The 24,312-nt window shown below is 34.3% G+C and overlaps 2 protein-coding genes across 3 annotated transcripts in view; both read right to left on the bottom strand.

The window, feature by feature from the left end:
* Window positions 1-3: 3 nt before the first annotated feature.
* Window positions 4-5,428, bottom strand: LOC129952697 (uncharacterized). Its single transcript, XM_056065462.1, has 3 exons — window positions 5,253-5,428; window positions 5,091-5,167; window positions 4-329 (listed from the first exon to the last, which is right to left on the bottom strand). The coding sequence occupies exons 1-3, from the start codon at window positions 5,262-5,264 to the stop codon at window positions 107-109; spliced, it is 312 nt and encodes a 103-aa protein (XP_055921437.1). The 5' UTR covers window positions 5,265-5,428; the 3' UTR covers window positions 4-106.
* A 6,261-nt stretch (window positions 5,429-11,689) lies between these two features.
* Window positions 11,690-24,312, bottom strand: part of LOC129949248 (ras-specific guanine nucleotide-releasing factor RalGPS1) — a 77,345-nt gene continuing 64,722 nt past the window's right edge. Inside the window, exons 2-8 of one of the 2 annotated variants that reach the window (XM_056060581.1) lie at window positions 20,767-20,923; window positions 20,356-20,699; window positions 19,975-20,296; window positions 19,459-19,910; window positions 19,181-19,381; window positions 18,521-18,628; window positions 11,690-12,680 (exon numbers count right to left, since the gene is read on the bottom strand). In XM_056060581.1, coding sequence (XP_055916556.1) covers window positions 12,062-12,680; window positions 18,521-18,628; window positions 19,181-19,381; window positions 19,459-19,910; window positions 19,975-20,296; window positions 20,356-20,699; window positions 20,767-20,826 — 2,106 coding nt within the window. In that variant the 5' untranslated portion in view covers window positions 20,827-20,923 and the 3' untranslated portion in view covers window positions 11,690-12,061. The remainder of the gene's footprint in view (window positions 12,681-18,520; window positions 18,629-19,180; window positions 19,382-19,458; window positions 19,911-19,974; window positions 20,297-20,355; window positions 20,700-20,766; window positions 20,924-24,312) is intronic. The other variant, XM_056060582.1, reaches the window with a different exon arrangement.

Raw genomic sequence — 24,312 nt, 5'->3', positions numbered from 1 at the left:
TAGTTACGAGTTTTTTTCTTTTTTTTATTTTCATACTTAAGCTAAATAATAAATTAAGTTAATTCTAAATTATAATTAACAACTATTTGTATGCACATAGGAAAGTCTACCACTTTTCTTTTTCATCCTCTTCATCTTCTGGGGCCCAATCTGGTGGTGGCTTGGGTATTGGAACCCATTCTTTTTGAACAACTGGTCCCCAGACTTTCTTCCAAAGTGGAATGTAAACAGCTTTCTGGCGCCAATATTTCACCCATCGAGGCTTCCAGGAGATTTTCTCCTGCCAAAAACCATTTTCGTCAGGGTTTTCAGCTTCTGTGTGTTGGACACTGTAAATGGATAAATAATAAGTTTCAAGATATAAAAAAGCAAACAAAAGGTAAGCTTAATAACGAAGGAGTCAGAGACAAAGAAAAGTAAATCATTGTACTTAAATAGGGATGCCTAACAATCTGAACTCTTTAGAGAAAATAAATATATACTATTTCTTAAAGCTCCAGAAACTAATGCTTTCTTTAGGCTCTAAAATTCAGGATAAGTTCTTACCTTCGAAAATCATTGTTTGCTTGAAAATTGCAAGATTGTACAAACCAAATAGACTATGCGAGTTTTGAGCTTTGGAGTCGTTTATTTAAAAATGTGACTTTTTTAGCATGGTCGATTAGGTTTTGGTTTGAGTTTGACACAATCCCGAACAACAAAGTTCCCAAAACATAAATATCCGAAATCCCTAAAGTCAAAATTCCAAAATCCCGAAAATCCCAAACTTCTAATACTCAAATGCTGAAAGACCGAAATCCAAAGAATTGGTTTTGTTTCGCGCAGGTTTGCAAAAGAATGCAATCTTTTGGGGAACGGAATCTCTTATAACTTCAATACGAAGATTGCATTCATTAGATTCACCTTCAATTTGACCTAAAAAAGAGTTCTTTGCCAAGATTGCTTTACCTCAATTAAATTGAAATTTTCCAATACATTTTTATGATCGTAATTCAAATTCGACTCTAAATTTAGACGACCAGTGAATCTGTTAAGATCGCCTTCATTCACCAAAGCCAGACTTTGGAAGAAACTGAATTTGATGAACTGCATTCTTTTTTTCAAGTTTCATAAACTTTAAACTCGGAACTTTACTTCAGAAACATTTACCTTCATTTGACCGTGCAAAAACAATCAAACACATAATCATCTACAAAACACTCCTCAGGCAAGCTAGAATTCCATCAAAACCTGTGTTTTGTTTAAAAAAAAAAAAGTGTACTTTTACCTCTTCCAATTTGCAAATAACCCTTTTACAAAAAAACATAAAATAGAATCGTGCAGGAAATAAATAAATCACAGAGTAATGAAAAATTATGATTAGCTGTCATTTTGACATAAGTGGAATTGACTTAACAGTGAGAGAAATGTTTCTTAAAGCTTTTAGTTCAACGAAAAATAGCTGTCATTTTGACATAAGCGGAATTGACTTGACAGCTAAATAGATTTTTCTTTAATAACATTCCAGTCAACTTTCCACAAAATTTGCCTTTATTGAAGTCAATCTTTGGCAGCTGTCTAATCAGATAAACAAATTAGCCCAACAGTCCGTAGAGAACCATGGCCTAGTGACTTTCAACTCTTAACCATTCCTGTGTGCGAGTAATTGCAGGGATGGAGGGGACCTACAGTTTATATGCCGAATCCAAACGGCTTATTTGAGAAAGCACTTTTTCATGACAAGAATTACTCTTGGAAAATTTATCAATTCTTCGGAAGAGGCAGTACTCTTGGAAAATTTATCAATTCTTCGGAAGAGGCAGTACCCGCGAATAAAACTAAAAAAACATTACTACTTTCATTTCTAAATTGACAAGGAAAACTTTTACGGAAAGCATTAAATGAAGTTGCGCAGAAAATATATATATAAATAAAAAAGGTGCTGGGATGCAACCCACACTGATAACTTCCCATCCCGTCTGTCAATTTGTCTTGCTTAAAAATTAGTAGGTTTACGTGTTGGGTTAAAAAAGTTGTCAGTTGAATTATTCTTAAAAAATTTGAAATTACCAACTGTTTTCCAGTCTAAATTTAAACTTGGCATTGCGTTATTTACTTAAATGTACCTATCATATTATTGTGAATTAATTTGTATTATTTTTTTAAGGACTTAACTTGTAACCCATTGTTATTATTTCCTTCGTCATTTATTCTTTTCGTTAAAAATGTCGTCGTTAATTTTTGTAAGGCTTTGCCGTGGCTATCACTGTACAATAAAAATGAATTAAAACCGAGAAGGTCGTAAAAAGGAGCGTGTTTCGTTAAAAAAAATTATAAGTAAAAAGATTACCTTAACTACAGTCCTCATTTACATTTGGTCCTTCGAGCCGGATTTGCAGATTTCCCATGTTTAGGGACAGACAACAAGAATACTGCTGTGCATGAGGGGTTGAATTCATATAAAAAATAGTTATGTTTGAAAACCTAGTTTTGTTAACGAGATTTTCAGTCGAAAACAAATTTGTACAAAATTTTAGTAGCATTTCCTAAATTTTTACAAATTGGATGAATGAAATTAATTTGAGAGATATCAAGGTGTAATGGTCATCTTCTGATGAGCCCAACCATTGCATCGGGGCGAAACGCATATAAGAACACCTATATGCTGGTTTATTTTTATTTTCATTTCATGATTTTAAAAATAAAAATTTTATTTTCATGATTTTAAATCACATTTATTAAAAAAGATATCAAGAACCGAACATCAATTTTTAATAAATTTGCGTTCTATTTTTTGTAGATTTTTTTTTATGAAATAACGGACTATTGGATTTTTATAAAAAAAACTATTGAATATCGAAAACAATATTTCTGTGAAATAAAAAAGTTTGAAGAGAATATTTTTAATTTTGAGAAGCTATTTGAGTCGAAAGTAAATTTTAACCAAGTTTTAGTATTGTTTTTTTTTTGTTAGGTTTTTATTTTTTGTAAAAAAAACTGTATATTTAATTTGTATCAAAATTTTACTGAATGTTGACAACGATATTTTTTAAAAGATAAAATTAGTTTAAACCCAATATCTTAGAGTTTTGAAAATATATTTGAATCGAATTCAATTCTTTATAACTTTGACTAATGTTTGTTTAGGTTTTTATTTTTTATAAAAAAAAAACTGTCAATTCGATTTTTCTCAAAATCTTACTAGATGTTAAAAACGTTATTTTTCGTTGCACAAAATTGTTTAGGAGATAAAATCATTTTGTATTCGTAAAATTTTCGAGGTGACAAATATTTTTTCAGTTTTTTTTTTTGATTTTTAAAAAAACCGTTAATTTTATTTTTTTTTCAAAAAATATACTTGATTGGTACCACGTAAAAATATATTATATACAATTTAATTCAAGTATCTACCGTTTTTGGTTCATGAGATATTTGTGAGTAACCAATATGTTCAACTTTTTTTAAAACTGCTATGTTCAAAAAACTACCGAAGCAATTTTCTTGAGAGGCCTTTCTGAATCTTTCTTCTGGTTTTTGAGCTATGGACAACGAAAAAAACGTACGGACGTACGGACATACGGATTACGGATGAATGATTTTTCTTGAGTTACTTTCCAGTGAACTGAATTTTTTGTCAGCCTTATGTCGCCTGAACATGCCCATCAGCTTTTTTATGCTAACTTCAGTTTTAATTAACAAAGGGTGCTTCCATAAACTTCTGCCTTACTAAGACCTGCGTTGGACATGTTCATTAAGTCAAAAGAAGAAGTTTTGGGGTGAAATGTGGCTAAAAATAACTTTTAATAATTAAAACTAAAATTCTTATGAGAATAGACGTTTATGTACTTTAGCAGGTCTACACAAATTCTGTAGAATTAGTGAAGGCAGAAAAACGGTTGTAGTATCACAAATTACAAAATAAGTCTTATGCGGCTTCTATTACACTCAGTCCCGTTTGCTGGTTCGTATCATAAATCTTGTTAATAGCTAAGTAACACATAACTTTTAAGTTATTGATAAATTTGTTTATGTTGCCCGCAAAAATCTATGCGACGCTTAATAGAATAACATCTTCAAAATGCATCTAAGCTAACTTCGAATGTACGCAATATTGTAAAATTTCAAAATCTTAAATACATACAAATTTAAATTTCGAAACCACATAATATTGTTTTATATTTCTTTTTGAAAAAATAAAAAAAAAACGAAAGCCTAACCCCGATTGAAAAATCGTTTTAGAATTACAAATTGTTTGAAATAACTTTTTCGGTTTTAAAAAACTTGTACATCAAGCGCACTCTTAAATCCAATACATTTTAAAACCAAACCAGGCAACTGCATTTCAATATGAGTGCCGTGAATCTCACCAAATAACATTTTTTAACAATGCGATTGCAAAAAAATATAAAATAGATTTTCCAGACATTTTATAACGTCTGTTTCAAGTATACATTTTTTAAACTATCCTTAAAACTGTCAGATAAACTCAAAAGACAGCTTCCAGTTCCAAAAAAAGTTGATTAGGACCGAAGAAGTATAGTTTCTGAAAACGCCAAATTTTATTTATTTGCTATTTTTTTAAAAATAGTATGCTGCACATGATGAAAATTCCAGTAAGCTTTCGATTTTCGCCAAAAAACATAATTTTTTAAATTTAATTTGCTAAGCAAAATCTTTTGTAAGATAGATTATCGAATGAGTAAAAATATTACATTCTGCAGTATATTCAGCTGGGAGTTCCTACTTCTAAAATTTCAAAATTTCACGTCATCGTCAAAAAATCCATTTCTATTTATTATATATACTCAATGAGTTGAGAACTAATTACGCCAAATATTTAAAATTCATGTTTACTACTGTTTCAATACCTTATGTTATAGTTAGATTTTGTATGCTCTTTACTTTTTCTAAATCATAAACTATGTTCCACTTAACGAATTTTGTGTTTAAGTTTAAGTTTGGAGCAAAACTCTATGTATTACTTAATTAATATTACTCTAAGATATTAAATTTAGAAACTCCTCACTCCTCTTGCTTTCAAACAGATACTTTTATTTAGTTGACTTTTATTTTAACTTCAGTAAATTTTTAAAAACACACACTGTACTCACTTCGTTGTAACTTTACCCGGATGTCCTCTCACTCGTCCACATGTCGCTGTAATGGCGACCAAAACTATCGTCACAATCTGCAGAATATATCAACAATAAACTCAGAAATAACTAATATTTCAAAAATTCAATATTTAAAAATGTAATCCGAAAGGCTCTTACACTGAGTTTCATTTTGTATACAGAAATCAGTTTTTAAAGAAATGTCCACTTCCGTTTGAAGTTGATTTTCCTTCCCCACAGGAAATTGTTGTTTGCTGATTGAGTAACGAAATTCAAATAAATTACTTATCCATTTGCACGCGTGTTTTGATATGATTTTATACAGAAGCCAAAAAATTCAAGACCCATTAGATATGTGTACACTCTTAAGTACTTGTAAAGACCCTCCCTCTTATGTCTTGGCCACGGCCCAACCGATGGATAGACCACCGGTGAGACGCGACTTACAAAGCGTCTCAACAACTTTTAAATGGCATTTACTATTCTGCATGCTTTGTCAATTTTGTTTAATGGTAAACTTCGATTGAAGACCTTACTAAATGTCTAATTCTTTGAATTGTTTTCAATATCGTGTCTTCGAAGACGACGCGACGGCTTCTTGTTGCTGCTGCACCCGTAAAAACAACGAAGACTACAAAAGCGACGTGTTGCTTTTATTCACGTCACAAAGTACGTGCGAGTTTTAATTTAACTTATTTTGTCTGTTGCGATTTATTTTAAGTCTTTTCTTTTTTATTACTATTTTTTTTAACATTTTTTTCGAAACCAATTTTATGGAAAAAGTGTGACTTTGAATTAAGTTTTGTTTTTATAAGGAAATCAAGACAACATTTGGTAGTCAGGTGTGAAGTGTGTAGTGTAAAGGTCTACATAGACGAAAGGTAGTTTAACATCGATGAAAGTGATCTGATTTTATTGGTTTTGAAAATTTTGTATTCCGTTAAGTGTTTCTTTTTTAAGAGCTTCCATTATGTAACAAGATAATGATGGAGGCACGTGCAACATAAGTGAGCATTTTGTAAAGATATCACAGAATCTGAATGGCTATCGAGTTTCAGGTTTCTTATTTGCTGTTTTTAGTTAACGATAAAATTAGCATCTTTTGTTGTTTTCCTAAGTGCTGTGAAGTTGCCTAAAAGCTTCACTAAGGAAATGCATGCATATACTTCCTATTTTATTCAATTACGGCACGAAAAAAATCCGTTATTCTTTTTGTGATAGGAGTAATTTTAAAATATTAAAATTCAAACAAACAGAGTTTGTCTGGAGCGTATTTTATGAGTGATTAAGTCGATATAAATAGCATACTTTGAGGAGTTATAAGTAGTTGGTCAAAAAGTTATTGCTGAAACACAAACACCCTTCAGCTTCCGCTTCGCCTGACGTTTACGAGTTCAGCCATAAGAATACAATGAATGCTATCACAATGAAGCTTTGACCTCTCGTTTCTTTTTAATTTTGAGAAAAAATAACAGCTGCTAATGAAAGAAGTGTCATTTTAGAAAATGTCATATTGGAAGCATTGGAAGTGTCATTCAAAGCTAAATCTAAGCATGCCCAACGTAACGCAGACGAAGTCGAAGCTATTGCGTGTTTGTGTTTCAGCTATCAATGCCTTCCAATTTTATTGTTAAATGAATTAAATGAAGGTGGTACATTTGAGTTCGGTTTTCAAAAATATTGGAGATTTTTTACTTTCATCAAACACTCGAGGCATTCGCAAAGAATCGGTATAAAGTAGTGTCGACAAATATGACCAACAAGTGATCTTTATTTCCTAATTTATAATTCACTTTAGGAGAATTTTAAAATATCAGTTTGTGAGGCTTGGTTCATCTTAATCTTCGCTGATTGTGCGATATAGCGTGCTTTTCTTAACCACTTTTGTAAACATTACCAAAATTGATTTGACATCGATAGTCGCTAGCTTACCAAAGCGCGGGTTTTCAGATTATTGTTAACTTGATTCCGAGTGCTGGATCTTCCTCTCTGATTGGGCCGCTGTTCTTGGCTTATAATTTTTATTAACGGCTTATCAAATGCTTTTATCCGACACATCAATGGTTTTTGGCCGGCTTATAAACGGCTCTTAACCGGCTTATTAACGGATCTTAGCCAACTTATCAATGGCTTCAAAACGGCTTGTTGAAGGTTATTAACCAGTTAATCAACGGCTCTTAACCGGGTTATCAATGGCACTTAACCAGCTTAATGTACTTTTACTAAAAGTCTTGTTAATAGGGGGGAAGCTATGTTTATACTAAATTTACTGACATACTTTAAATTATCCCAACTGTTTTTGTACTTTGACTGTTTTTTATTTATGACTTTTGCTTTCTTTTAAACAGACACTTAAACGTTTTTTTTTAATATTGTACGGCTTCATTTTGTCATGCTTTTGGTGGGTGTTAGTTTTAAATTTTCAAAATTTGAATTTTAATCAAACTGCCCATATTTGTTTAGTTCCCGTCAATCAACTACCTGTAACATTTCTGTAAATACTTTGCTTGGGAACTTTTGAAACCTTGGCTTTAGCATTTATTTTCTTTCTGCAACCACATTAGTAGATAGATGCTATTATTACCACACTACTTCCTTATATAAAATTAGACAGGTTAGAGTTCTTTTCTAGGAACCATTTATTTCTTCTTTACTTCAAGTTCAGCTCTTGCTTTTTCTTTTTGATTAACTCTTGTCATTTAAGCTTTGCATCCAAAAGCATTCTTCTGCACTGTTTACAGAAATTGGAACACTATTTATGTTTTTGTTTGTTTAGATATCTGGGACCAATATTGCAGTATCATTAGCAACGGTAGCCATATAAAAAAATAAATACGAGTTCGGTGTCAGGAAACTTCATGGTAATGTACCTGCTTCAATTTTCCTTAGTTCCGGATATTTTTAGTCGTATCGTAATCTAAAGTGTCGGTTCGTAATATAAGATGTCATTATTTTGCAGTCCATTCTTGGAAGTTCTGATAGTTCGGAATGAGTCTTCTTTGTTGTATTATTCTGAGCGTTTTCAGTAGCAGTTTTTCGAAAACTGTTGCCATGATTGATAAAAGGGGTAAGATATTACTTCGGTTAGTGGGTTATCTTGTTATTTGAAAGTACAATGACTTCTTCAATTTCCCAGAATTTGGAACATGTCTTAATTTAAGTTATGTAGTACCCGTGGCATGATGGTTAGTGCGTTGGACTGTCATGCCAGAAGTCTTGGGTTCGATCCCTGCATATGCCATCTAAAGTCTTTTCACGGGTTCTGCCTCTTGCGAGGAATTGACAAATTTACCAAGAGTAACTCTTGTCATGAAACAGTGCTTTCTTAAATTAGCCGTTCGGATTCGGCATATAGACTGCAGGTCCCCTCCATTCCTGACAACATTACTCGCACACAGAAATGGTTGAGAGTTGTACGTCACTAGGCCCTAGTTCTCAACGGACTGTTGCGCCACCCAATTTATATTATTTCTTTCAAAACTTGAGCAGGATCCTTAAGTTTACTCATTCTTGTTACTTCGTTGAGCGTGACAATAATAACTGTAGCTGTATTTGCTGGAAATGGATAGTAGCAGAAAGTGGCTTAAGGACTTTGGAGAGATGTTCAGCAAAGGCTTCAGCATCTGTTCGCAGTCTTCGATTCATTTGCCACCTTTAGAACCTTGCTGGTTTCCATACAAAGTATTCGGTAAAAAAATCTCGGTTAGACTTTCCAAGAATTTATTAAGCAAAAGAAACTTTCTCAAGCTCAGCAGATATTTTAAAACCAAATAAATACACGTTGTTTATTTCTGATATAAACCTTTGCAATCCTGTAAGCCTAATATACCTTACTTCGACCCAACTTTGAGAAGTTATGTTGCAGGTGCTCTCCACCACCAGTTGTATTGGTCTCTTTTTTATATGTCGGCCAGTTTCATTTGTGTATAGAATTTCCAATACAAAAAAACATAAAAGTTTTCAGCAGGAATTGAAAACAATATTTTTTTAACTATATTTCTTACCTTATTTTTTCCAAACGGAAGCTTCTTTGGAAGGTGGCCCAGGAGCTTACCCAGAAAAGCGTCACATCGTCACAATGTTACAATAAATAAAGCCTTATTTTTTGTTTTTGATCTTTTGAACCAATAAACTATTTTTAAAAGTAAAACGAATAAATAAATAATTTACATATTCAGCCATATTGTGAGTTTCACACGGAAAACCATTCACAGGGAAAATTTTCGTTCTCACGGACTTTCAAAAGCTAGGAGTTTGATTTTTCACTCGAATAAAATTTCAAATCGAATCGGAAATGACAGTTCGAAAAATAGACATGTTCAAAAACTGAGACCTAAATAAATTTCCCTTCTCTATGATGGAAACAGAGACTGAATTCTAAATAATTTCTTCTTATTAATGAAAAAATTTCAAGAAATTAATAAGGCGCTCCAATAACTTTCTAAAACTGTGCTCACTGAGTGCAAAAACACTCTTTAAATTCAAAAAGTAACTTAGACGTGGTCGTCTACAAAACTTCCCTCTCCGTTTTAAAACATATGTGCACTAATATCACCCATCGTCAAATGGTCCGCTTGTTTGCGATTTTTTGCAGAGATTGCGTAAAATTAAAAATACACTTCATGTTGAAAAAGAAAATAAAAATGCACAGGTTTTTAAAACTAATATTCTTTAAGGCTTTCCTTTTTTAGTTCAGTAATGCGGTCCAGTGATCGGTATAACTTTTTAAAGCTACTTCCCTGCACTGAGCTCGGAACAAATTTTGTTTTGAATTTCCAGCTCCTTTGCGACGACTTCGCTCGTGCTCATTTGGACAGCCTTTCCTTTTATATTTATTTGAGGAGTCGTAGGAGTTGGTTTGTCATTTTCGTTTTCAGGAGTGACTTCAAGGTCATAATTTAATGGATCTGAAGATGAACTAGCCGCAGTTCGACAATACCAAATTCAAACCCATTTCTTTAGATGCAGGCAACCCAAAGCAGCGAGATTTGGAACTCCTTCCACTGCTTCACTCATTCCATCCAGTTGGAATATAGTCTCAACAACAAATAACTTACATTTTCCGCTTTGTTCTTATCTCGTTCGCAAAAAAATAAGTGAACATTTCAGATGTTGAGAATATAACATTTCACACGGAAAAAATGCTTACAATAAGAGGATTTTTTCGAACATGGGGAATTCTTTTCTCCGAAACTCTCAATTAGGGAAAAGGGAAATGGGAATTTTTCCATATGGAATCTTGTTGCCATGGAACTCACAATAGGCCTGATTTATTCAAAACACAACAGTTGTTCTTCAATCCCGTCAAGAAAACTTATCATAGAAAAAGAGGGAAAATGTCCAGTTAATTCGCATTAGTAATACCAAAATTCAGGAACTGCAACTTAGCAGATTTTAAACTACGAGTGGATTTTGTGGTATATTTTTCGGGATTCAAATTACATTTTCGATTACTATAGAATTTATCATAGAACTGAATCACTCGAGTATGATCTGACGATAAATCACAACTGCCATCGACACTTTTAATATGTGGCTCCCAGAAATTTAAAATGGTAAAGGTGGAAAAGAATCTCAAGAGTTAAGCAATAAAATTTCTTACAGTTTATAATTCAAAATAAATTTTGGAAAAATTACAGAGAAATCGTTAAATACGAAAATTACTCATACGCCCAAGTGAACATCTCAATAGACAACCGCTCTCTTCAAAATTCCAAATAAAACACACTTTTTCCTTTACTTTTCATCATTCCATAATATTACTTTATATTCATCTTTTTTTTACTCTTCAAAAACAGTTATAGTATTATTTTTCTTTGCAAACAGATTTTTCTGTTTCTTACAACTAAATAGAAATTATCATAGAAAAAATAAAGAAAGCAGCGCGAAATAAACATTTTTTAAAGCAATACAAATAGATAACTCTTTTTATTTTTCTTCCAATGAATTCTTTCGTTCATCTCTTTCATTTATTTACAACATACATAACTCTTTTTTTGTTTAAATATCTTTCATATTTTTGTTTAGGTTTCTTCTAGAATCTAGAGTATAGTAAAAATGATGAATCACAAAGGATTCACATATTTTTTTTTTTTTTAATATTCTTTTGTGTGTTATTCATTTCTTAGAAGTCAAGGCATAGACAATGGCAACAACATTTAATATAAAGTTATATATAAAATTCTTAATTTTCTTTTATTTTATTATATTTTTTTCATTTTGATAGAACTAAATTAAGCCAAGACACGCTAAGGAATCATAGAATTATCAATATCATATTCATACATACATAAAATACTAAATATCATTTAATTTTATCATCCAGAATGAAACTACATTAAATATATATTTTATTTTTTTATTTGAAAAGAAAAAAAGAAAAAGATTTAAATAAAATTATTATTTTATATTGCAACTGGACAAATAGTATTTTATTGTTTTTATTTAAGTTTTTAAGCGAGTAGAAAAATTGAAAAAATAAAAGCAAATTTATTTCCACGAAGAATTTTCTTCTTTTAATATGATTTTGTAAATAGTGAGGCTAATAATATATAATGTATATACATTCTAATAGTTATATATGTATTTCTATAATATGTATTTTAATGTTTTAGTAATCTATAAACTAGGAATTAGGGTTTCCCTTGGGAAGAGTAGAAAACTGTCGTCGAGTTTTGTGTTTTTTTTGTATCAATTTCTTTCCTTGAAGCAAATTAAAAATCCTTAAAGAGCGACAATGAGTAGAGTTGAGTTAAGGATGTTAGTTAAGTCGTGGTTTTTGTTTTGTATTTTTATGTATGCAAGTGAATGAGTTTGATTTTGTCAGTCTTCAATTCTATTAGCTTTTTTTTTTTAAATTCAATGACCATGCGAAAAATGTTGTGTATGTTTGAGAAATATAGAGATAGAGAGATTTTTATTTCTAAGAGAGCAACTATTTTGCCGTCTACTGTATTTTGTTTTTTCCTTTACTCAAATGACATGAGATTAGTTGGAAGAGGTTTATCAGCATTTCGTTGGGCTGCTTTGCATATGGAATTCGTCCACTGATGAGTTGCCTGTGGACTGTCCGTACGAAATCTGTAGACTGTTCCGTGGGCTGGGTTGAAAAGTTCAAATGAATTCTTGTGTTTTGGATTGTCCAGCACCTGTGCACACCATCCGTCCAAGGGACAAACTTTGCACGGCTCCCTTTTGAAATCCGAACGTTCGCTACCTTTGAAAGATTTTGGTGGGAAGTAGACAAGTGAACTGGCCCAAATTTGTAGCCAATAACGTTGCCATGAAGCCACAGCTGGCTTTCGACCCTCTTTCAAAACAGTTTTCCTTCGAACACAACCTTGGAAGCTTAACGATTCGGCGGCACATAATTCAGTCACATCAGATGCATCCCGATGACACACTCCTTCGGAGCTTTCAGTCGATGTTGTTTCTGCTGCAGAGCCGAGAGCATAACTGCCATCTTCAAGAACTGAATCGTCAAGCAGATGTCGTGGTTGACTTAAAACACTGTGATCGGCATTCGGATCGGGTGTAAGGTGATTTGTAGTAACATCAACATGACCATTTGAGATCTTGCCAAATATACTGAAAAAGAAAATTTAAAAAAGAATTATAACAAAAAAAAATATAAAATAAAATGGAATTATTTTTGTTTAAGTTTAATTGATAAAAACAAAAGCTTTATGTGCTTTTTAGATAATAAAAAAAGTAAACTAATTTTATATGAAAATGAAATGAAAGAAATTGCTTAAATTTTTTGCTAAAGCTTAAAATCTCCTGGCGCGTATAGCTTCAATGTTAGTTTTGTTTATTTTAATGATTTTCGGTCCTTGAAAGAAAGACCAATGATATAAGTTTAGCTGTAGCTTTTGGACAGTTCAAAATAATAAAAATACTTAAAATTCAAAGAAAATAAAAACCCTTCATTAATGAATGTTTTTTTGTAAAAACTAATTGCATTGAAGAATTTAAAGAGATAACAATTTTCAAAATACATACTTGAGAGGCTTATCGAAATCTCTTTTGAAAGAAAAACTTTCTTTTATTCTACGCTTAAAAGTTTCAGATATAGGGAAAGAAGTGTAAATCAAATTGTTGGTGTATTTGGTTGTCCAATTTTCTGCTGATAAATACAGCATTCCATCAGCATATTTAGCATATCTATTTTTCAAATCACAAATGGGGTACGAGCATGATTTAAACATCTTGTAGTGCGACTGGGTGCTCCAAAACTTATTCTTGAATACCTATTGTGCACTCGATGACGAAAAAGCAGGATTCCGCGCTAGATCATGTCAATACTCTGCAGATCTTTATTGAACAGTGCGTTGAATATTGATCACCACTACACCTGTTCATCGATTTAGAGAACGCTTTTGATAGCGTTAAAAGGGTGTACATCTGGTTAGCTTTGTGGAGGAGAGACTTCCCAGAAAAACTAATTGCTATTATAAAGGCAACATATTATGGAACCAAGTATAAAGCTCTGCACGATGGTAGGATGTCAGAGGATTTTAAAAGCTGTAGCGGACTCAGACAGGGCTGTATTCTGTCGCCAATACTGTTTTTGTTGATGATAAGCAATGTGCTGCGCGCAGCTTTCTCATGTAGCGGAGTCTTTGGACTTTAAAGAACTTCGATTAAGCGGACGATGTTTGCTTTCACTCTCATAGGATCATGGATCTCCATCAAATGACAACAAGTGTAAAGAGAGAACCAGAAGTTGTGGGGCTAAAAATTAATTCCGGCAAAACAAAAATGATCAGCCCCAAAACCCGACCATCCTCCCAAATAAATATTTCCTCGCAACTGGTGGAAAAAGTGGAGAGCTTTCAATACCTAGGAAGTATCGTCTCCATCAAAGGTGGAGCCAACCAAGACGTCATCTGCCTAATCGGCAAAGCAAAAGCGGCGTTCGGTATGCTGTCGAGAATTTGGAGGAATAACTCTTTCAGTTTAAAAACAAAGCTACGACTGTTTCGAACAAATGTGGAATCTGTGCTTCTTTATGGGTGCAGCACTTGGAAGGTTACTTCAGCCATTACAAGAAAGCTGCAAACCTTGATGAATAGATATTTTTGCAACATCCTAGGCAAGAGTTGGATAGAGCTGAAACACATCTCCGGAAACCGTACATTATAGCGCGAAGGCGTATTAGAGGCCCTAAGTGGTTCCCAACGGACTTAACAGGTCTGAGGACCTCAGTCAAAGTAAGTTTTGGGCATTGAAGACCCTTTCTTCACAACCAAAACGCTGGGATTCTAAATAATGTTGTTGCCATTTATATTTTAAACAAATTTTGATTTTTTGGATTCAAAACGTTACTGAGCGGTTCGTATTTTCTGATTCCCTTTAACACTATGAACAAATGTTTGAGGCAATAATTTTATCAAATTTTATGCTTGACAATTTAGGTCAAGTTGTTAATATCATTGATTAAAGAAACGAAAGGAGATAATCATGGAATAGATCGTTTTCATAACCTTTGGCGGTTCATAACAAAAACGCAGACTCGAAATTTTTGACGAATCAAGGAATAGGAGAAATTACTTCTAGAGGCTCTTTTTTTCTTAGTAGTTCTTAATAGTTCCTCAAAAAAATCGCAAAAAACCAATTTTGTTGGGCATCTAGGGTAGTCCAACCTCTTAACGAATATCTATTATATCCACTAAAATTGGGTGTTTCATTATTTGTCCGCAACGAAGAAATTCTTCGAAACGACGATATGTAGACTGAAAAAGTTTTTTCTTTAAATTAATCAGCTTTTGGATCCAAAGAATGACGTGAATTTTCATACAATACGCTATTGCAAAATCGAAGTGGTCCTTCTAATTGGTCCTCTCGTTCGCGGAACTTAGCGCCGCGGAACTACATTCGATCACTTTTTATGAGGGTATCTAAAGTCATTGATTTATACTAAGAAACCAGTCTTGAAGCATTGCAAGTCAATATTCAAGCCACCATACTGATGCCATATGACCGGATTTACAAAAATAGTGACAAATTGGGCTGATCAAATGGAACTATGTTGATCGAAACCGTAGAGCATATATTCCAGAAACCATATTTTTAAAAATTAATGTCATAAAACAATAACAATACAAAATTCATTCCAACGTTATTTCTATCTTGTATAATTATTTTAAAATTCTAAAGCTTTGAAACCCAAAAACAAATATCCAGAATCTGAAAATTTCGCATAATTTGTTTTTTTTTTTTTTTGTATTATTATTATTAGATATTTATCAAACAAGTAATAAATTAAATGCTTATATAAAATTATGGAGCTTCTAGCTCAATAATAGATGATGTCGTTTCCATTTAGAATTTTCTCAATGATTGGCCTAGTTCTGTTGCAGTTTTGGAGCAGGTGTTGGAGGTCAAATGTAGTATTGCAGGTAGGACAAATGGGAGGAGGGAAGTTTTTGATTTTTGAATTTTCGCTGTTTGTGGGGTATATAGGTTTTGACTTGGTTGGATTCACTCCTATATAGTGGTGATTGTATATTCTCCATTTATTTTCTTGGGTGCTGGTCAGTTGTCTTGTGAGGGTATTCACAAGGTCATTCTTGGTGTAAATAGATTAGAGGTAGGTTGGTGACTTGTTTGTAAGGCTGACGGCTTTATCCGCGAGCTCATTGCCACGGATGTCAACGTGTCCAGAGGTTCATATTAGTTTTATGTGTTGGTTTGAATTTTACCAATAAGTAGCGGATGTTGTTGATGAGATTGGTGGAGTTGTTATTCGATTTTTGACAGATTAGATCGTAAAGAGACTGACTGTACATATAATCTGCTTATTTCTTTCTTTTAAAGCCTCTTGAATGGCAGTAAAAATGGAAAAGGTTTCAGCAGTTAAAATGGATGCGGTTTGTGGAAGTATTCCAAATAGTACTACCAAATCGTGCTACCGTCTTCATTTTTTAATTGCAAAGGTTGTATTCCGTGACGTTTTGAACCCATCCGTAAAAGTGAATTTCCAGTTTTTGGACTTGAGCTTAGATGAAATCTTTAGAAAAATCATGCGATATATCTTAACGTTTGTATGGGTTTTCTTTTGAGATGCGAGGTTAATTATAGGGAATTGGCATCGATGAGCCAAGGAGGTTCCAGTAAGGCAGAATTGTTTTGTTTTTAACAACTGTTGTTATGGAAATTCAGAGTTACAAGATTGATCGATGGTGAAAATGCATGATGGTGTCTTGTAATTTCTTTTCCTGTTCAGTGTAAAATTGACTTCTTTGTCGATTATCTAGTTCGAGGATAATATCAGTTTAGCATAAACGTTATATCTGATTTTTTTTCTCTTCGCTCTTCAAAAGTAGGGAGGCCAACCCCTGCCAGGATGTTATTGATTAAACATATGATTTACGTTTACTTGCATCCCAGTTCTAAATATTCCCGGGAAAAGCAATTTCTCCCGAGAGTAAAATTCTCCTTTCTCGAAATGTTGTACACTCGAAACAGCTGTTCCGAAGCATTTGAAACGAATTTTTATAAACGTTTCAGAAAATGAAAACAAACATTTTGAAATTAAAATATAATATGCATAAATAAATACATAATGAAGTAGATTAAATTGCAAGACCTTCAGTATATCAGCAAGAATGTTGTTTACGGAGGAGCTAGTAGAACTTCAAAGGGCTTTTTAAGGTATTTTAAGGATAGTTCAAACCCTTTGAAGTTGTCTCAACAGTTTAAAGTACTCGTGAATTCACAAAGGTATAATATTCTAAATTTGTTTTATTGGTTTTATTAAATAACTTAATTCGTCGGAATGCAAGCACTTAAAGGGCCTATTGATGGAGTGGTCCAAGAGACCTGCACAACATACGAAGTTTGTACGATTGCAGCAAAAAAATTTAAATTTAAATGTTTAATTTTTGTCCATTTTTTACTGGTTTTTGTATTTTGTGTTCTTGTGAAAGAAATGAAATATCGCGCTGAGTATCCATCAGATTGCAGTTGGACCTTGTTTGTTATTTTTGACCCCAAAAGTAATTGGAAATGCTATCAATAATAAATGTAAAAAAAAACATACATTTTATTTTCGTAAATTACGCCCTAGACTAAAGTGTCAGGAACAAACTCGCACTAAATGAGTATTTTCCCATTTTCGAACTTGTTTAGAATAAAGGAAATTAAGAATGGAACAAAATCCATAGAAAGGGGAACATTTTTTTTGATTAGGTTTAGACACAAGCTTTTTTGGATATTTGAAAATTTGACATAATGGCAACGGTTTGAAAAAAAAATGTATTTTTTGACCATGTCTTTCAATCTAAAAAAGAATTTAAAAATGGAAAAAAACTTGTGTCTAGACCTAGCGAGAATTTTTGTGAATAAGTAAGGCTTTACAGATTTAGGATATCTTCTATAGTTTCGTCAAAATAGTGCAGTTTTAAAAAACACTACTTTTGGAAAACATATTTGTAGATAAATGTTACAATTTAATAGGCAGAGCGGGGCCGAATTTGAGGCTTTCGATTAAATCCTTTTCAAAGCATGGTTTAAGTTATGTCTACATTAAAAATATGCAAACAAAACATTTTTTTTTAAACGGCGTAGGCTTAGATTCGACTGTATTTGATCTTATCCAAATTTAAGACCAAATACATATTTCTGAACACTTATTATCGGATTTTCCCAATTTTTAAAGCTAAAAAGCGTCAATGTTGTAAAATGCAATGTTCCTTCTAATCACAATCTCAAATTCACTTTGCCAGACATAAGCTCTCCTCTTTACGAAAAAATGACAAAGTTTCAAGCACACCATTTTAATTTTACGTAATAAAGGGCTAAGTACAGAATCGGTCAATAGAGAAGAAAATACGAAAATGTAGGAAGTGAACAATCTTTTCTTTAACAACTTTCGGAAACCTCACTCAATCTTATTTTCATACAAAATACTTCAGAGCCCTTAATGATTAATACAACAAAATACCAGTTCGAAAATTTTTGCATTGTACTGTAATCTTCATTTGAAAAGTTTAAAGAATGAAAATGTCGCTGCTTTCAGTCAAAAGATAAAAACAAAAGTACATTGTTTTTTAATGTACACAAACCTCTGCCCATAAATCTTCACCAACATGCATGAAATCCATTAATCAAGTTCAAAAATGTTTTTTTTTTTATGTTTTCTTATTTTAATGCACATGGGGTTACATCTAAGTATGTTACACAAACTTTAGCTAAACATTCACTATAAAGGGAATCAGGGAGAGATGGGAGAAACATTTACAATATGTATACAAAAATTGTGAACCCAACCAAAAGATTATCATCATCATCATAATCAGAAAACGGAAATAAAAGTTTAAAAAACAAAAAAACCCAAAAACCAAAACAACCGAAAATACTTTAAAAAAGGGTAAAATATATATTTTGTTTGGTTTGTTTAAACATTCTTAACTGTAGAAACTCACCGGCATTTGCATCGCTTATTTGAGATCGTACCAATTCCGGGCGCAATCATCATAATGGGGCAGTTGCACTTTTGATAAAAATTTCGCGGCAAACTTGTGCTACGAAATCTATTTCGATTTCGATTCGATTTTAAATTTATTTGCAATCAATTCGATGTTTTTTTTTGTTGTTGTTTTTTCAGGGGGGGTTGGAATAGTAAACGAAAATTAAGAAACAAAAATTATAACAACAAAAAATAAAAGTGTATTGTGTGGATGTTATGTGAGGGTGGTCGAGAGAGGAGCCAAGTGATTTAATGGACAAAAAACAAATGAAAAATAAAGACCAAATCAACAATCGAGCATTAGTGGTGAGTTGTTGTTGTGGTGGTGGATATGGTGAATAATAATTAAGGGCAAACAAATGAAATAAGATTTAAAAACCAAATGAAAATCAAAAAATCAAAGAAAATCATAAATTGGATGTGTTTTTGGTGAATCGTTGCATTTTTATTTGATTATTATGATGTCAGGCAAGAGAGACAGACAAAGATGCGAGTGTTTTGAGGTTTTGAATGGAAATAAACAAAGAATTTTGATTTGATTTTGTTGAATATTTTTTAGAAGTTATAGAAGCAATTGCATTTGATAAATTAACAAAAAAAAAAAACAAAAACTTACTTTGAGCCTAAGCTTCGGCATTTCCTATGGCCTGGAATGAATTTAGCTCCGTTCGCTATGCGCACAGAACCCATTGTTTTGGCGGGTGAGAGATTTAAACAGGCAAGAGCTGGTGCGGCTGCATCAACATTAAATGATTCCTTCGAGCTGCATGATGATGAACTTGGCCCCGAAGAGGATGGCTCCAAGTTGAGAGATTTCCTATAGAAAAAAAACAAAACAACAAAAGATTATATTTTCAAACCTTTAAAAACCCACCCAAGACAACGAAAACTCACTTATATTGATCCTCTTCAAAAATATTTTGCAACTCTTCAATGTACCTAATCGACTGGAGGTACTTTTGTGATGCATCAATTGGCACAAGATGTGTGTAATCCGATTGTTGGTAATTCGATATGACCCTCAGAATGTTATTCATTTTATTGCGTCGTTGTTCTGGCTCCAAACCACCCGAATGGGGATGTGCCAGATCGATGTAAATCAAGTCGGTAAGGAAGAGTCCCAAATATGGGATGCACGGCAATCGGAGGCTCTCCAAATACTCACGCAAATTTGCCCAATTCTTTTGATCACTAAAAACATCTGCCAATCGATCGAAGGTTTGTTTATCTTTCTTCGAGAGACATGACCAAGTCTTTTTGAGGCGATATATGCTGGCACTTTGCATTGCCGATATTATGGCGAACAGCGAATGTAAGTTATTTAGTTCGTAAAGCTTTTTGGCAACCTAAAAAAAGGACAAAGGGGTCAATTTATGTTTTTTAAGTTCTTTTTTAATTTTTTTTTCTTACCTTGATAAAATGTGTTAAAATTTCGGCTCTCTGTTTGGGAAGATCACCGCTTAAAATTTCCTGCACCGTCCAGAAGCTGGTGTGATTGAATCGTTTAGTAAATGCAACAATATTTGGAGTGACATTGTGTTTGTCTTTTTTGGTCCATGCACAGCTGGTCAATTCGTCTGGTTGAATGGCAGCGAATACAGGGAAGTCCAGGAGTGTGATCTGATTGGCCAATTCTTCGGCGGTTACTCGAAGGGCATTCAATATAACCGAATCGTAATTCTTGATAGATGAGTTAAGTGGAAGACTTTGTGTCTTTCCAGGTGGTGTTGATCTGCACACAAAATAATCATAATCAGATTCAAAAAGGATAAATAAATCTCTCTTACTTACCCATAACAATAATAGCACCCTGAACCAGGAGAAGTTGACATTGCATTCAAACATGCCGAACCAATTGAACTTTTCCTCCTCGAACCTTTTGCATTTAGCGTTTTCGAGGGAATTCTCTCGAATTCCCTTTCCTTGGTAGCACTCGACGGTAGGCTTTTGTCCTTTTTTTGTCGTGGTGTCGTCGACGAACCATACGACAGACGATTGTTGGCAATATAACTGCCACCGATTTGATTCTGATGGTGGCATGATTTACTCAACAATGGACCACTGTGTGTTGAGATATCACTCGGTGGGGATTCGTCACGTAAATTCTTGTAAATGTATTCTTCTGCATGTGGCTGCTACAAATTAAAAATAGAAAAGGTTATAGAAGCTTTTTTTAAGGGAATAATTTGATTGTTAATTTACCTCGACAAATTTAAGACTATCCGAGGATAGATCTCGGGAGATTTCCGAGTAGCGCATCATGGCATTCAATGCATTTCCAGAATTTATGTGGAGATTTGAATATAAGGACAACAGTTTGCTGCTGGATCTTTTTTACTGGGTTGTGTAAATGCTTTGTCTATAAATAAAAAAAAGAGACTTAATTAGAACAAGAAATGGAAAATGCCGTTGTAAGATGTTTCTGTGATTTAGGAATCTTGAAGATAAGATCTTACAGATCTTAAATTTTCATATCTTCTACCTCAATCTCAGTCTCTATTTGAATCTCAAAACTAACTTCACAAAAATTAAAAGAATAAAAAATAAAAAAACAAAAATTATATCTCAAAGCGAATGCTCCATTAGACTTTAATCGCGACCCACATTACCGTGTTTAATGCAGTTAATTAAGTGCCTGCAAATGTGATTAAAAGTCAACCTTGGCCTATGAACATCTTTCTCTTGTCGAATGGAACATTTTACAACATTACAACTGGCTGCTTGATAATAATGGTAGTGGAAGTGGCAGTGGCAGCACCAGCAACGGATACTACAACGTCGTCGTCAATCTCCGGGGTAATTTTCTCTTCGCAGCTTCCATTCCAAATACTTGTAGGTACCTATGGCTTGCTGTTTGTTTGCTTCGTTGTCGTGTCGTCGTCGTTGCGTCTTGTCTTGTCTTGCTCTAGAGGAAGGAACATTGTGCGCTTCTCTGATGGATTGAGGAGGTTGATAGGATTTATTTTTGACTTTGTTGTAAGTGCAGTTTGTGTGGTTGTTGAGTGTGTAGCAATTACCGTAAGATAAAATAGGTTTTTTTTCTGTATGTTAATGGAGAGATTGATCTATGTGAGTAGGTACCAGTTACAGCGATAGCCAAAGTAATAGGAACACTTGAAGAATATGAAGATATAAAATAATGATAGACATAAAACTTTGAGGCCAACAGTGCTTAGGAGGAATAAATGTTTCAGTTAGACAACGGTCACATATCATTGTATAGATTATGTTTAAGAGACTGAACAAGTGTGAAATATGGAAAATGTACTCGATGTTTGAAGAATAAAGGCTTTAAAAAGATATCGCCAGTTCAAAAGAGGTAACAAAATGGTTAGAGTCTAAAGACGAATATCAAAACCTGAGGTTACTGTCATCAGCGAAACAATTGATTGGGTTAGAAGTTTCAGACAAAAGATTATTTATAAAAATAAGGAAGAGTGCCGGAGACAAAACGGAGCCCTGGAGAACACCAGCGTTTATTTTGTAGGTATCAGATTTGAACCAGTCTAAAAATACTTTATTAAAAGGTTCGAATAGTTATTTCTAACCCAATTAAGAAAAGATTCCTGCAGTACATATTTTAAAAAATAGATATTAACACCCTACAAGTTACGTCTGTCAATGGTGACATTTTGACTGTGAAGTCGGTGTTGTAGGCTCCCCTCATTAAATGCTAAACCCGTAGTATCCGTGGAATTATGGTTAGTGTGATGGACTTTCATGCTAGAGGTCTTGGGTTCGATCACTGCCTTTGGGTACTGCCTCTTGCGAGGAATTTACAAATTCTCCAAGAATAAATCTTGTCATGAAAAAGTGTTTTTTCATATTAGCCGTTCGGATTCGTTCCCCTCTCCTCGATCGTGCGCTTCTCATGCTCTCTTTTTTTCCATCTAAGAAGCTGGCGTTCCTCTCTCTTCTTCGTAGAGCTCGCGAGCAGCTCTAGTCCTTTTGTGCAGCGCCGTTTTATATGCCACTTGTTTAGCTGCGTGCGCTTGCCGGCGTTTGTCATCAAACCAGGGCTTTCGCTGTGGTGGCCGTGTGAAACCTAGCACTTCAGAGGCGGCATCTCTGATGGCTGCAAGGCAATGTTGTCACTGGTTTTCAATGCTTAATGCAGGCAGCATAGGACTCTTTAAGAAGTTATTAGAGACTCGATCAGAAAAGGACATGGCAGTCTCCTGCTATTGTAGCCGTCTAACGTCGAATCTTCTCACAGTACTTCCTTGTTTTGGCTTGGATCGTAATATCCGTAGCCGTACCTTGGCCCCTCGGAATGTTCGGATATCCTGTATACTAAAGAAGTGTCGTGCGTCGATCGCAATGTGGTCAATCTGGTTGACGGTTGATTGATCAGGAGATTTCCAAGTACTCTTGAACTGCGTACTAACTACCAGAACGTCTCGACCCACAGCGAAATTGATCAGCCTGCATCCGTTGTCGGAGGTTGTATCTCCCGATTATGCCACCAAAGATGTCTTCTCTTCCTAGCTTGGCATTAAAATCTCCTAAGACAATTTTAATGTCATAGCCAGGGCACTGCTCATATGTCTTGTCCAAGAGCTCGAAGAATATGTCTTTGGTGTCTTCATCTTTCTCCTCGGTTGGGGCATGCGCGCTGTCTTTGTTCTCGGTAGCAGCCGCCGTAGTATACATCGCAGCCTTTTAGTTTGCGTTTGCGCGGTCAATCAGATCGCACTTCTTGGATGGCGGTAATATCTGCCTTGCAGCAGTTTAGGGCTTCCGCTAATTGTTCGGCTGCACGTGGTCTGTTAAGGGACCTAACATTCCACCTACAGATCCAAAGTTTGTTGTCCTTATTTCGTTTGCTTGGGTTGTCAACAGTGAATCCGTCCGTATCCGAGGCTTGTTGGTGCTTCGCAACTAAAAGTATTTTTTACGTGGCCAGGAAGTCACCCCGACGGCACAACCTCCAACCTGGAGGGCCAGATCCTTAGTATAACTCCAAGGAAGGGGAGCCGGATAAACCGCTCCTTACAGGCCTGGGCTCCGAATATGTCGAAGAAGCCCTATAAGATGTTCACTAAGTAGTACAACCTTACTGGAACTGTAGAGGCCACCGTTGATTCCATCTCGAGATTTCGTCCGCTGCCGTCTGGATAAGGAGAGGTGCCTTAGTGGAAATACCTCTTCCCCCACTCTCGTTTGCTGCCCAAACAACTTTCCACTGGGGTTGGAACTCAATCTCCAGTTGAGGTACTAGGCACCCGATGTTCACCACGTGGAGGTGAGAATAGGATTTGATAGACAAGAGTGGGTTTTGAGAAAAACCCGTGGACGCTTGTGTCCTCCTGAATGCAGATGTCTACCATTTGAACATCCTATTTTAAAACGCTAAACCCATTATTGCTTCTGCCTCAATGCGCACAAAAGCCCCATTGACATCACAGTGAATTCTCCCAATTATGTCAATGTCATCAGCATACGCCAGTTATTGGGCAGACTTTTCAAAGATAGTGCCTCTAAGTTGTTCCCAATCTTTAAGGAGAAGAACGAATTCTCAATGGTCATCCTGCATAAAAGGACGAGTTTGCCAGGGATGCTAAAACTAGACATGGCTCTATAGAATTCATCACTGTGGATGCTTCCATATGCCACCTTGAAATCGATGAAAAGACGATGGGTGTCGATTTGATGTTCTGGGGGTTTTTCAAGGATTAGTCGTAATTCGAATATTTGATAGATTGTGGGCTTTCTCGGTTTAAACACTGATATGGATTTATCAGGTTG

This window comes from Eupeodes corollae, chromosome 3 (assembly GCF_945859685.1).
Source record: "Eupeodes corollae chromosome 3, idEupCoro1.1, whole genome shotgun sequence".
Taxonomy (NCBI): Eukaryota; Metazoa; Arthropoda; class Insecta; order Diptera; family Syrphidae; genus Eupeodes; species Eupeodes corollae.
The sequence above is the reverse complement of the archived record's forward strand: the minus strand, read 5'-3'. Positions and strand labels throughout refer to the sequence as shown.

Coding starts and splice junctions, on each gene's coding strand:
- LOC129952697 (XM_056065462.1), bottom strand. Junction 330..5,090: donor CCGGGTAAAGTTACAACGAA/GTGAGTACAGTG, acceptor ATCCATTTACAG/TGTCCAACACACAGAAGCTG.